This window comes from Marmota flaviventris, chromosome 6 (assembly GCF_047511675.1).
Source record: "Marmota flaviventris isolate mMarFla1 chromosome 6, mMarFla1.hap1, whole genome shotgun sequence".
Taxonomy (NCBI): Eukaryota; Metazoa; Chordata; class Mammalia; order Rodentia; family Sciuridae; genus Marmota; species Marmota flaviventris.
In genome coordinates, this window is record NC_092503.1 from 102182161 (window position 1) to 102195044 (window position 12884).

The 12884-nt window shown below is 41.2% G+C and overlaps 1 protein-coding gene across 1 annotated transcript in view; it reads left to right on the top strand.

Moving 5' to 3' along the window:
- Window positions 1–12884, top strand: part of Pkhd1 (PKHD1 ciliary IPT domain containing fibrocystin/polyductin) — a 432276-nt gene that overhangs the window by 32147 nt on the left and 387245 nt on the right. The window contains exons 18-24 of the mRNA XM_027938269.2: window positions 520–662; window positions 2009–2139; window positions 3076–3251; window positions 6075–6213; window positions 8972–9096; window positions 11360–11544; window positions 12461–12583. Of these exons, the coding sequence (XP_027794070.2) occupies window positions 520–662; window positions 2009–2139; window positions 3076–3251; window positions 6075–6213; window positions 8972–9096; window positions 11360–11544; window positions 12461–12583 (1022 nt within the window). The remainder of the gene's footprint in view (window positions 1–519; window positions 663–2008; window positions 2140–3075; window positions 3252–6074; window positions 6214–8971; window positions 9097–11359; window positions 11545–12460; window positions 12584–12884) is intronic.

A 12884-nucleotide genomic window follows, 5' to 3' on the forward strand; every position in this document is an offset into this window, starting at 1 on the left:
GTCAGGAGAAAGGCTAGGTGTTCCTCCTGAGCTTTGACATAGGGTAAGGCACTTCCTGGGAAGTAGGAGGTAGGAAGAGGTGCAGACAGACATAGCCACAACTGTGCAATCCTGTTTAATTCAAAATGCATCTAAAAGAATTATTACATTAAAAATTGGTCTCAAAAAATTCTTAACATGTGAGAATGTCTACATGTTACATGTTACATGAGGATGTCTACACTAAGGTGAACTAACTTCCAGTTGACTATCTTTGTCTCTTTGCTTCTCGTTTTTTCTTATGTCTTGGTGCACAGAGAAAGTGGTAGTGGATTTCCATGTCCAGGCAGATGGAAAGGGTTTCTGAAAGCTGGAGTCTTCTAGCTGCAGGCTGCATGGCACGATGCCATGTCCAGCTCTCCTGGGGGCTGAGGGGCCAATATCAGAGCGAACACACAACCATTCCCTGCCCACACATTGGGAAGCTCTATCTGTTTAACATCTTTTCCTGCCTTGCTGTTTTACCTGAACTGCATCCAGGACTGGAAGGTTCCAGCTCTGATGGGGACATCACCAGTGGGACAGAGCCCTTCTGTGGCAGATTCAGCCTCCGTCAGCCTCGACAGCTTGTCCTGACCCCCATAGTTATGCAAATGAGCTATCGACTAGATGAGTACCCTCATGTGAGTAGCAGCCCTCATGCTTCCAAGTCCAGTGGGTCCTGAAGGGTTGATAGTGTTCTCTGGGTTTGAGACTGAAAACTTCCAGAAAGAGGAGCAATTGCTGTGATTTCCCCTAGGCACCTCAGGTGGGGGGTCCTTGGTGTCTTAACTGCTGTTCCAGGTGTAAATAGATACACCTCACCCCCATTTGTATGTTGTCATCTAGAAATGCCTATATTAGCTATAAGCCTACAGAAGGTTTTCTTTGCAGACCCTGCAGTCAGACTGTCAGACCCTCTGGTTTTGAATCCTGACTATACCCTGCAATCCTTCAATATCTTATTTAAGTACAGCATGCTTTGGTTTACTCATCAATAAAATGGGTAATAATGTGGTCTAATTATCAGGAATGTGGTGAAGATTAAACATATACGTATATTAAAGTGCTTGCCCAGAGGTCAGGACTCAGGAGGCTAGTTATTGTTGTTATGGTTATTGTTATTACTGATGGATTGATGGACAGGTTTTTTTGAGCATCTGTTATATCCTTTGCTTCAATAGCTCTGCCATCCTTCATAAAAGGGCAGCAGCTCATTTGCTCTTTGGGAACCACAGTGAAATCTAGAAAGGTGGAGCTCATGGCAGCAGCTTTGTGTTTTCATAGTTGTGCTATTGGCTGTGGGAAAGGGGTTAAATGGTTCTGGTCAGGGGCTCAGCTATCTTTAACCTCTCCTCTATGGCAGGCTCCCACTGGGGGTTGATTGCTCCTTAGGGGAGTGTTGGAAATGCATGGAGATATTTTTGGTTGTCACACTGGGGAATTGCTATTAGTATCTGGTAGGTAGAGACCAGGAATGTCTCTGAACATCCATTAATATGTAGAAATGTCCCCACAACAATGAGTTACCCAGCTCCCATGACATCAAGAGTGCTGAGGTGAAAAGTTTCTTGTGGCAGAAATCCTTGTGTTTATTTGAATTAGAAACCAAGGATGTTGGGGAGTTAGAGTTGAAGAAAGGCTCAAAGAGGGTGAGTGATTTACTTAAATTTGCACAGATAATTGGGTTAAAGCAATTAAGATTGGATACTTTAAAATCCTTAGGCATTTAAAAACTCTGTTGAATGTTGATATTTTTGATCTCAAAAAAGCATTTACTTCACTTCCCTCTAGCTTTATTGAAGTAAGTAAATAACAATTTGCTCTAAATTATTCGTGTCTCAGCTGGACCGGTAAGCTGCAGGAAGGTAGGAACTGGGCTTTCTCATGGCATGTGGCAGGGTTCTAGACATGTGGCCCCTCATTATACATTGTTTAAATGGCTGCTTCTTGCACCAGTGGAACTGAAGAACTTATTTTGTGTCTGTAGCTGTGTATCGCATACAAAGGCTATATGAATAAGATCCTAAAGATGACTGTGTCTTTCACAATTGGCTTTCAAACCATCAAAAAGAAGAACAGCACCTGTGACTGGAGTCTGCCTGGGACCAGCCCTGAGAGGTAGGGATTTAGTAGGAAGGGGAGGAGGGGATTCTTCCAGCTGGGGGAACTGGGGGACAGTGGCCCACTTGAGATACTGAGAGTCTTATATTTGGGACTCAGTTACTAACATGGGGCTTTGAACTTGGTTTTTTTTTTTTTTTAATTTGACAACCAGTTTGACTTAAAAGCAATCAGCTATTAAGAATAGAATAGTGCTGGGCGCAATGGTGCATGCCTGGAATTCCAGCGACTTGGGAGACTGAGGCAGGAGTCTTGCAAGTTCGAAGACATCCTCAGGAACTTATCAAAGACCTAAGCAACTCAGAGAGACCCTGTCTCTAAATAACATATAAAAAAGGGGTGGGGATGATGCTCAGTGGTTAAGCACCCCTGGGTTCAATCCCTAGGGTCAGAGAGAGAGAGAGAGAGAGAGAGAGTTCCTTAAAGGAATAGAATTGTAGAACCCCTATTTGGGAGAGAATTTAGAGACCATCCATTGACATAATAGATGAGGAAAACTGAGAACTTATGATTCACCAAAATGCATTCAGTTAGTGCCTTTGGAAAAATGAAGGCATCCTGATCCTTGATTCAGGGCTCTTTGCACATATTTCTTCTGGGTATTTTCAGCAGCTTTAAACCTAAATGAGTCAGTAATGTCCAGCACCAATCTTCCCTGTGGTTAGAGCTAAACATATAATCTTCTTAAGATGTCCAATTAAATTGTAATTTAAAAATGCTGCTGATGCCGAGTGTCATGAGTGAATGATTGACTTACAGAGTGACTGCCTAGTGTTACAGCCAAAACTGAGCTGAGCCGATGCCAGGTGGATGTTTGTACCCAAGGCACACAAGCTGCTTCGGCACAGGGATTGTGGAGTCTTTGGCTGCAAAGTCCTTGGACAGGACTGTGGATGTTACTCATAGGCCTTTTCCCCACTGTGCTGTCTGCAGCTGGGAGTTCACATGCACTGACCTCTGGGACACATGCATGCATCGCTCCGGGGACCTCCAGCTGCCTCTGTCAAATGTCCCTGTGTCAATTCATCAGATTGTCCTCCTTCCTTTGCCCCAAGAGACTGGTCAGCTCTATATGGATGAAATTATTATCACAGACACAAACATAACAGGTGATGATCAAATGTGCAGTCCTCCATGAACCTGCCTGTCAAATGCCTACCTCACACTTTCCCACTAGAGGTTGTTGTTCTTTTAATAGAGTAATGGCTGATTCTCTACTTTATCTGCTGTGGTTCTGAAAGCAGAATGATTGGAGCTGGGTGACCTTGGTTCTACTTCTCTCTCACTGGTCCTTTTTCTCCTTATTTATCTCATTTATTGACTCTTGTTTCTGGTGCTTGTGTTCTTATTCTATCACTTTTTGGCTGGGGAGCTTTGGTTTCCTCATCTGTAAATTGGGCATAAGAAGGAACCTATCTCACTGAATTTCTGTGAAGCTCAACCAAAGTTTAATATAAACCACTCATTACAGGTTCTGACCATAGTGTGCTTTACAAATTAAGCAGTTATTATTATTGTTATTAGGCCAGCAGGATTTCTCCACCTCTCAATTCAATTTATCTGTCATACAGAGTGCTAGAAGTATTGCAATGATATTTGGTCTCCTATATAGGCTTGAGGTATGATTATGAACTTGAAGGAAGACAGGGAGAGTGAGGAGCCATATGCTTCTGAGAGAATGTCCCTGTCCTTCTTTAGGTCCATCCACACTCCTCCCACTCATTCTTCAGAGCTCAGACCTGGTCCCCTCTTCCACAAAGTTTCCTTTGGCCTGTTTTGGGCACAGTGTTCTCCCCTGGCTGGGTTGTCCTTCTTGTGGTAGAGACAAAGTGTTACCAGGGGCCCAGTGAATCTGGCCATGTTTAATGTGCACCATAGCCAAAACCGAATGGTGCAGTTTGCTCTTAGGGCCTCCCCATTTCTCAGTTTTGTTCCTTTTCTTTTTCTGTTAAATATTTTATGACTTTGGGGCTCAGCTTTCCTGTTTTTTTTTTTTTTTCTTAATAGCTTCTCTCTCTCCAAGGAGAAAAAGATGATATAGTCACTTGAACTTTGATTTACAAAGTGCCTAACTTTTTTTTTTTTTTTTTTTGTCTAAAAATTGCAGATCTGAGTATAGGGAGATTGAGGATAGGTGACAAGAAGACTCTTTGTCAGCCCTGAAATTACATCATCTCTGATACTCATCAAAATTTCATTTCCTATCTGTTTCAGTGAGTTAAGTGTTTTTTTTTTTTTCTTTTGAGCTGCTGGGTCAGATTGGGCCATTGCATATATTTCAAACCATTCTTATTCTGGCACACTTAGAAAATGACAGTATTCCAGAGGCATGCAAGGATACCTCTTGGATTTGTTGGTGCCTAAGATAACTGGCTGGGGGACTTTGGTGTCCCCAAGTGCAGTCTGGATTTCCAGAGGTTTGAGGGGATCAGTATTTCAAACACTTGAACCCACTGGTTGGAAAACTCTGGTGCCATTTCACTTTCTCCTTTAAATGGCATCCTGGCCCTCCAAACCCTGGAAGCAAGGGTCTAGAACCTTTCTTGCAACTGCCATCTTTTCTGCCAGCAAATGCTCTGTGGACCTGGAATCATCTAGGAGTGAGGTGAGGAGGGAAGAAGTAATGGAGAGAGTGGGAACAAGAAAGAAGCCTGAGGTTGGCTTGGGTGAAATGGTTTTCTTCCAACTTTGTCAAGTTACTCTACTGGCAATGATTTTGTTCTAAGGATTAATTCATGGCAACATAAACACTACTCAATTGGGCTCAGGTTTCAAAGTTAATTATATGTTATTTATTTGATTCATTTAATATTTAATTATATTCACCTATCTAATCTCCTCTATAAAAATTATTTTAATCTAGTGTCAGTTTCCATTTATTTTTCATTTAGTTCCTCAGAAGCCCATAAGATGGTCCTATGATCTCCATCCTACGAATGAGGAAACCAAGGCCAATGGGGTATCTCTTAGCCCTTCCCTTTCTCCTTTCTCTTCTTGCAGAGCACACAGCTGGGATGTGAGAGAGATCAGAATCCAGGTATCACTGACACTCGAGCAGACCCTTCAGAGGCCCAGTTGAGCTAATAATCATGTACTGAACACCTACTTCATGTCTAGTGTTGTTCTAAATATTGAGCACACAGAGATGGATAAACCAAAGATGTTGCCCTTGAACTCTTTATAGTCTAAATTGTTTTTTTTTAAATTATTGGTTTCTTTTAGTTATCCATGACAGCAGAAACCATTTTGATATAATTATTCAGGCATGGAATATATTTTATTCTAGCTAGGATCCATTCTTAGGGGTGTACATGATGGTGGGATTCACTGTGTTGTTTTCATATATGTACATGGGGAAATTATGTCAGATTCATTCTACTGTCTTTGAAGTTGTCTTTTTTCCCCAGTGCCTAATAGGAGGGTAAAAGGATATTAAAAATATATGACACTGGTCTCACTAAACTCCCTGCCATGAGATTGTTATCAGTCATGCATGTCAGGATCCCCACTTTACAAATGGGAAAACTGAATCATAGGGAGTTCATGTCAGTTGGCTTACTGGGGATCCAACATAAGTGGAGAAAGTGTTCGCTTTTTCAGCACTCTGGGAATTAACACTGTGATAGAGGACCTGTATGGGTCTGCCTCCAAGAGCACAGTCAGTGACCTTTGGCTGACTCAGAGTTTATGGGACTTTGCCTTGGAATCAATCATCCACTGAAGCCATGACCTTGCATTTCTTTTTGGTATTAAACTGAATGGTGGGTCCTTCTGCCACCTGTCCCTTTGCTTTCTGTGTCAGCAGGTGGGTAGGAACCTGTGCTTTAAGGTTGCACTGTGAGCTGAGTAACCTAACACCTCCATGTGGGATTCTTCATACATTGCTCTGTCGCTTTGAATTACTGGATAATAACAGGATCATTGGTCTCTAGTTTCTCCAGTTGATTATGGAACAGCTCGTCCAGGTGGGAACCTGGTGGAATCCATCTCTGTGGTGGGAACCCCTCCAGTCTACAATGTAGCCTTCTGGCCTGCAGGGTGTGGCCTGGAGCTCCCACTTATCACTGCATGGTAAGGAGTGGCTTTGTACCCCTGTCCCTCCTTAGGATTGCTGGTTGGCTGTGGGAATACAGAAGGGGGACTTCTGTCTGGACAAGGACCTGTTTTACTGCTTAAAGGAATGTTTTCATCTTGAGCATCTAGCATCAGACTCACCAGGAGGTCTTGCTAAAACAGATTGCTGGGCCTCACTTTCAAAGCCTCTAATGAAGTAAGTTTGGGACAAGGCCTGAGAGTTTGCATTTTTTTAATGAGTTGCATTTTTTAATGAGTTTCCTGGTGATGCTGATTCTGCTGTTCTGGGGACCACACTTTGAGAACTATTTTCTATTAACTTTGTTTTAAAATAGTTGAATTTTTGTGCTGTTTCGAGATTTACATTCACATTGTTTTCTGTTTACTCTCCCATTCCATTCCCCATATATTGATCTTGTTGAGATTCTTTGAAGTTAAATGAAATAGTAGTCTTAAGGAACAAAAACAGGCATTTCTGAAAACTCACCACCAGATGGCATTAGAATGCTATAAGTCTGGCTTCTTAGAAGTCAACTATTTCTAGACATTGGTTTACAAAGCAGCAACTAAGGGTCAGGCTCCCAGAAGTCTGTGGAACACATGCATGCTTTAATTCATTCTTTTAACTTTTCACTTAAACCCCAATACAATGGAAGAATTCAGATGCTCTGACTTTAATATGTGTGTTTCATACATAGATATGTAATATGTGTGTTCATGTATGCCTGCCTCGAATCTCTTTCTTTTGTTTCAAAGAATGAGTTCTCATACTTACAACCTGCTGGATGGTATATTAAAGGGAGGGAAAGAAAGCTTGAATCTGTGCTTTATTTTCCTTGATATATTGTTTGTTCCATGGTCCTCTGAGCAGGAAATGTGTTAAATCCACCACCAGAATGAAGAGGTGAGAGAGCTTTGGTGGTAGAGAGGAAGCTTCCATATTGGTTGTCTCTAAATGCTAAAGTTATTAACTCTGAAGTAATAGTGGCTAATTTACATCACTGAGTAGTTTCATGCTGAGAGTGGTCCTCACAACCTTCTTTTCTGAGTGTTCCTCAAATCCCTGTGATGGCTCCTCTGTAAGCTTCTGGCCTAAGCAAGACAGAACAACCTTCAGACTAGGTTATCCAGGATACATTCCCCACCCAGGCAGTGCCACTCTGTCATTTCTCTATGTTGGCTCATATGCATATCAATATGTGGTACTTAAATAATACTATTGACAGATATTGTACAAGTCTCATTGAAATTTTGGAAAATACAGAAAAAACACATAGAAGATAAAATTCATTCATAGTCTCACCATGGAGAAGTAACTTCTGTTAACACATTGGGCCTATATTCTGCTTTTTTTCCCCCAGCAGTGTTTGCATACATATATCCATGTGTATATTGACTTTTTAAATGTCAAACTAGGATCATATATTACATACTCTATGTATTACTAGCCCTTTTCAGCTAATATTATAGGTTGAATCTTTAAACCCCTCGACAATGATTTTTTTTTCTCTTTTTTAATGTTTATTTTTTTAGTTTTAGGTTGACACAATATCTTTATCTTACACTTATGTGGTGCTGAGGATCGAACCCGGTGCCTCGTGCATGCTAGGCGAGCACTCTACCACTGAGCTACAACCCCAGCCCTCAGCAATGATTTCTACTGAGTGAATTGGTCTATTTGGCTTCTGGAACAAAATAACATAGATTGGCTATCTTATATAGAACAGGGATTTATGTCTCACAGTTCTGGAGGCAGGGAAATCCGTGATTGGTGCTCCCATAGGTTCAGTGTTTGGTGAGGGTTTTCTTCCCGGTCCATAGATAACACCTCATCATGTTCTCACTTGGTGGAAGAAAGGAACATCTCTCTGGGCTTATTCTGTAAGATCACTATTCCCATGCATGAGGGCTGTACCCTATGACCTAATCACTTCCATAAAATTTCCACTTCCCAATAGCATTACCTTGGGTATTAGGATTTCAACATGTGACTTGTGGGGACACATATGTTCAGACCAAAGCAATAGCTAAATAGTGTTCCACTTCATGATGTGTCACAATTTATTGGGCCAATCTGTCATTTTAAAAGCAGGATTGGGTTAGGCATGGTGGCACACACCTGTACTCCTAGAGGCTAGGCAGGAGGGTTTCGAGTTCAAAGCCAGCCTCAGCAAAAGCAAGAAAGCAAGGCGCTAAGCAACTCAGTGAGACCATTGTCTCTACATGAAATACAAAATAGGGCTGTGGGTGTGGCTCAGTGGTTGAGTGCCCCTGAATTCAATCCCCAGTATTCTAAAAAATAAAATAAAAATAAAATCAGGATTGGGTGCGTAGTTTGTAGATAGGAGTTATATAAGAACTGGGCTAGCTGGAGTGACTGACAATACTTCAGCTGGGGATACTAGATGAGGCAGCACCTGTGGACCAGAGCACACTGGCTTTTTGTTTGAATATGTAAATGAGACTAGAGAAAACCAAGTTCTCTTTCAACTTTGTGGACTGAAGTCATTCGCTGTTCTCTGCTCCTAGGATTAGTGTTGGGTGAAGGGTGGAATGCTCTTAAAGAATTCTAATGTTTATATTGCACTTTTCTTGCTGTGGTGAAAGAGGGATGCTCAACATATGGGAGCTTGGGCTCCTTTGCCTGGGACCATGGGTGATGAACTAACTGGTCTTTGAGATGGAGCAGTGTTCTATGTGAATTGGCACATCTTGAAGGCTCTGTGGTTAATGCTTTGCTTCTGACATGCTGCAGCTCTGTGCCCACTGAAGAAACAGAAGGATCTGGACCGGTCCATGTGACAGCACAAAGACTACAGAGGACAAGTCCACCTTTGGGAGGACATTTTCGCATCCAATTTCCTAACACAGAGATTCCTGGTAAAGGGGCAATTTGGGGGTGCAAGACCTCCCATTTCTATCTCTAAGGGCATTGTCAGACAAACACGTCCTGTGAATAGTTAGATTGTCTGATAGTCTCAAAGTTATTTTGTTTGTCCCATGTCTGAAAATGGCCTTCTTAAAATTAAAGATGTGGAAAGGGACTTACTGTTTATATAACCCAAACTTTTAAATTTTGTAGATATGGAAATTGAGTGGATTTGCTTCCTGGAACTGTCACAATAAATTATTACCAACTTAGGGACTTAACACTACAGAAATTTCTTCTCTTCTAGTTTTGGAGTCCAGAAGCTCAAGATCAAGTTATTGCAGGCCCACACTCTCCACAGCAGGTTCTAGACGAGGACCCCTTTCCTGACTCTTCTAGTTTTTGGTGGACATTGGCGTTCCTGGGCTGTGGATATATTACTCCAACTTTGTGGTCACGCTGCCACTGCCTCTTCCTCTCTGGTCTCAAAATATCCCCTGCTCTCTCTTATAAGGATACATAGAATTACATTTGGAGCCTACCTGGATAATCCAGGATAAACTCCTCTCAGACCTTTATTTAACCAAGTCTTTTGGCACATGATAATATTCATTCCTTCCCCTTGTAAGGTAACATTAATATGTTCAGGGGATTAGAGCATTGGCATATCTCTTGGGGGCCACTGTTCAGCCAGCTACACTGAGGCACACCCAAAGATCATACAGATAAGTAGTCGATGACAGGGTCTGGATAAGAACCTGTGTATTTGAGTCTCAGGTCAGTCCTCTTCTCTCTAGAGCCTCCTAGGCCAAGTTCCTTGATAGAAGTGTCCTTTAGAGTTAACCTAATGGTGACACCATGGGTTCTTGAGTATTTTAATGGTCATAACAAATGTGGAAAGAAATTGCAGATGCAATTAGGGTAGTGTTTTTAATCTTTAAGAATACACGTTTCACAAGTGATAACAACAGTATGTTACTTATTTGATAAAAGTATGAAGAACCAAAAGGGAGGCTCAGGAAAAACTCAAGAGAGACTGGATAAAAGTTGGTACATAGCTCAAAAATCTCCTGCCGGAGAAGAAAGACATTCAGCTTGCAAAGGATCTTCTTGGGTGGAACATGAGAGTGTTTTTACTGAAATCCGGCAACTTAGGAACAGTTGAGGGCCCCTTAGTCATTATCTGATGCATGAACAAGTGCCTGCAGTGTTCCACTGCCATGATGTCCCTTACTGACCTTTACTTTTCACAAACAAGAGAGATTATTTGAGAGAGTCCTTTCTGCCGTCCTGTTCTGTTGCTGATGTTCCTCACATCGCTGCCTGCAAAAACAAGCAGGGGAAGTCAGATTTCACCTGGCATTTTGAAATGGTGACGGGCCTGAAATTATGTTTAAATGTAGAAAAATGATTTTTTTTCCAATGATGAGATACTTTTGCCCACTGAAGGAACAGAAGGAAAGTGGCATTTTATTAACCCTTCAGGGCAGTGTGGAATTCAAGAGGAAGGCTCTTGCGTCAGTACAAGGCACCCTGTGTTTTAATCTAAACCTCTCTCGTCAGGTTGGCAAGCTTGAGAATATGGTTAGTTTTCATTTTCTTCATCTCTGAAGTAGGCATCAGTACCCAAGTGACCCACCACACAGGGCTGCTGGAAGCAACTAATGAAATGGAAACTTTTGGTAAAGCATGAAGCAGGGTTCAAACACAGAGCTTTGTTATTTCTCTGTGGGGATGTGGAATGGGGAAGCAGGTGGTTGGGCTTAAAGGAAATTCTAATAGAGAAACTGAAGTTAAATGCCAACATTCCTCAGCTGGGTTGGCTAAGTTTTTATGGGTGTCAGCTGCCGTATGCCTCCCCCACTCCCTGTGAAAAGTGGCCAACTTTTCTCTGTTCACAGGGCCAGCTAAAATTTTCCAGGGAAAACCCAATGTTTAATTAGACTTTCAGTCTTTCTATAGATGTCTGGAGCTTATGTTTCTACTTGACAGTCGAGACTGTTTTGTCTGATAAAATGTGTTCTCTGCCTGCTATTTGATATGATTCTGATGGAAGATATTACAACATAAAAAGTGGGCATCTACTTGAGTTTGCACTGGGAAAAATGTTTCAGCCAGGGCTGAAAGTTCTCTTGAAGCTATATCTTGAATTGGAAGGTCTCCTGCAAATTTAGTAGGCATCCTGGTGTTTATTCTTCGTCATCCTTGATGATGAGACCCTGAAAGATGAATTAACCAGACTTGTGTTTTCTATGCCCAAACCTTCCCTTACAGATGTCCCTGTGCACATTTCTGCAAGGCACCTTCGAAAACTCTTACAGGACAATGCTGATAACTTCACCTCCAGATACCTCAATGTCAGTGATTTCACTGTGAAGGAGGATCTAAACTCTTGCTATGAACATGTATGGACCCTTTCCTGGTCCACCCAGATTGGGGATTTGCCCAATTTTATCAGAGTATGTATGATATCACGTTGGGTGCTGTGAATTTGGTGCCTTAGGGAAATTTTGTAAAAAAAAAAAACAAAAACCAAAAACAAAACAGAAAATCAGAATTATATGAATTAAAACCCTCATGGATTATTATTTTGTTGGAATATTCAAGCAAGGGATCCTATGCTTTCTTTCTGGAAGCTTTCAACAAATATTTTGCACTTCGTGTTCCTCTTGAACAATTTAGACTCAATGTCTCTTTTCCTAACTCTCTGCAATAGAGAAGTTGTTGGTCAGTGTCCGTCGTTCAATAATTCCACATCTGTTATTGGATAATTTAAGCAGATGTGATTGACTTAGATTTTCATGGAGGCAGATGGCAGAACAGAAGGAAGTTTAGAGAAGGATTTGCTGTCTTTGGATAATGACAAAACCAGATGCTCTTGCATATTTAGGATTAAAAAATAATCTAATGAACATCTAGCATTTGGTTATTATAAAATAAAGCCCATGATGAAATTTTATTCCAGTTATATGGTATTAAGGGTCATCTGGTTTTCAAACAAAACCATGGAGAGGAGATGGGAAAAAGTGCTCTTATCTCAAAGCACTGTTTTCTTACATTTCATTTTAGTTTTTTGGATTGCAAATACAGAAAATAGAGAAAAATATAGAAGGAAAATATCACAAGACTTAGAAGATTGGTTGGTTATGTCTCTTTTTGAATGTCTCATTTTTTAATAAGTATCTTTCTAATCTACTGGGCTTTCATTAGCTATTATTACTGAAGGTTTCTAGATTTTAATTCTTTGTCACTTCAACTCATTCTCTAGCTATCTGAATATCTCAAACAGAATGTGAAGAACTTCTTATCATTTGTTTTACTCAAGAATACATTTCTATTCTATGGCAGAACTGATCAGAAATTTAACTGTCTCAGGTGTCTGATCAAAGTCTGACTGGGATGAATCCTGTGGTAACCACTCGTGTGGTGTTTGATGGTGGAGTTTTTCTTGGACCCATGTTTGGAGACATGCTGGCCACTGCCAACCAGCACACTCAGGTGAGAGTAGATGGGTCCCTGTGGTGCAGGCAGCAGTTCATGAAGTGAAGGTGGAAGGAAAGTGTCTATTTCTTTGGCCTTTAGTCTCAAAGAAAGGGTTTTTTTTTTTACATGAGTGAGTGGTACCCAGTTGAAAATAGGTTGATTAGCAGTCTATGCAGCTTGCATTTATGACATTTACTTTGTATGCAGAAGAAATTTACTAAAGATTTAGCATATTCAGCTGTGGGTGGTGGTATGTACCCATAGTCCCACCTACTCAGGAAGCTGAAGCACAAAGATCTCTTGAGTTTGTGACCAG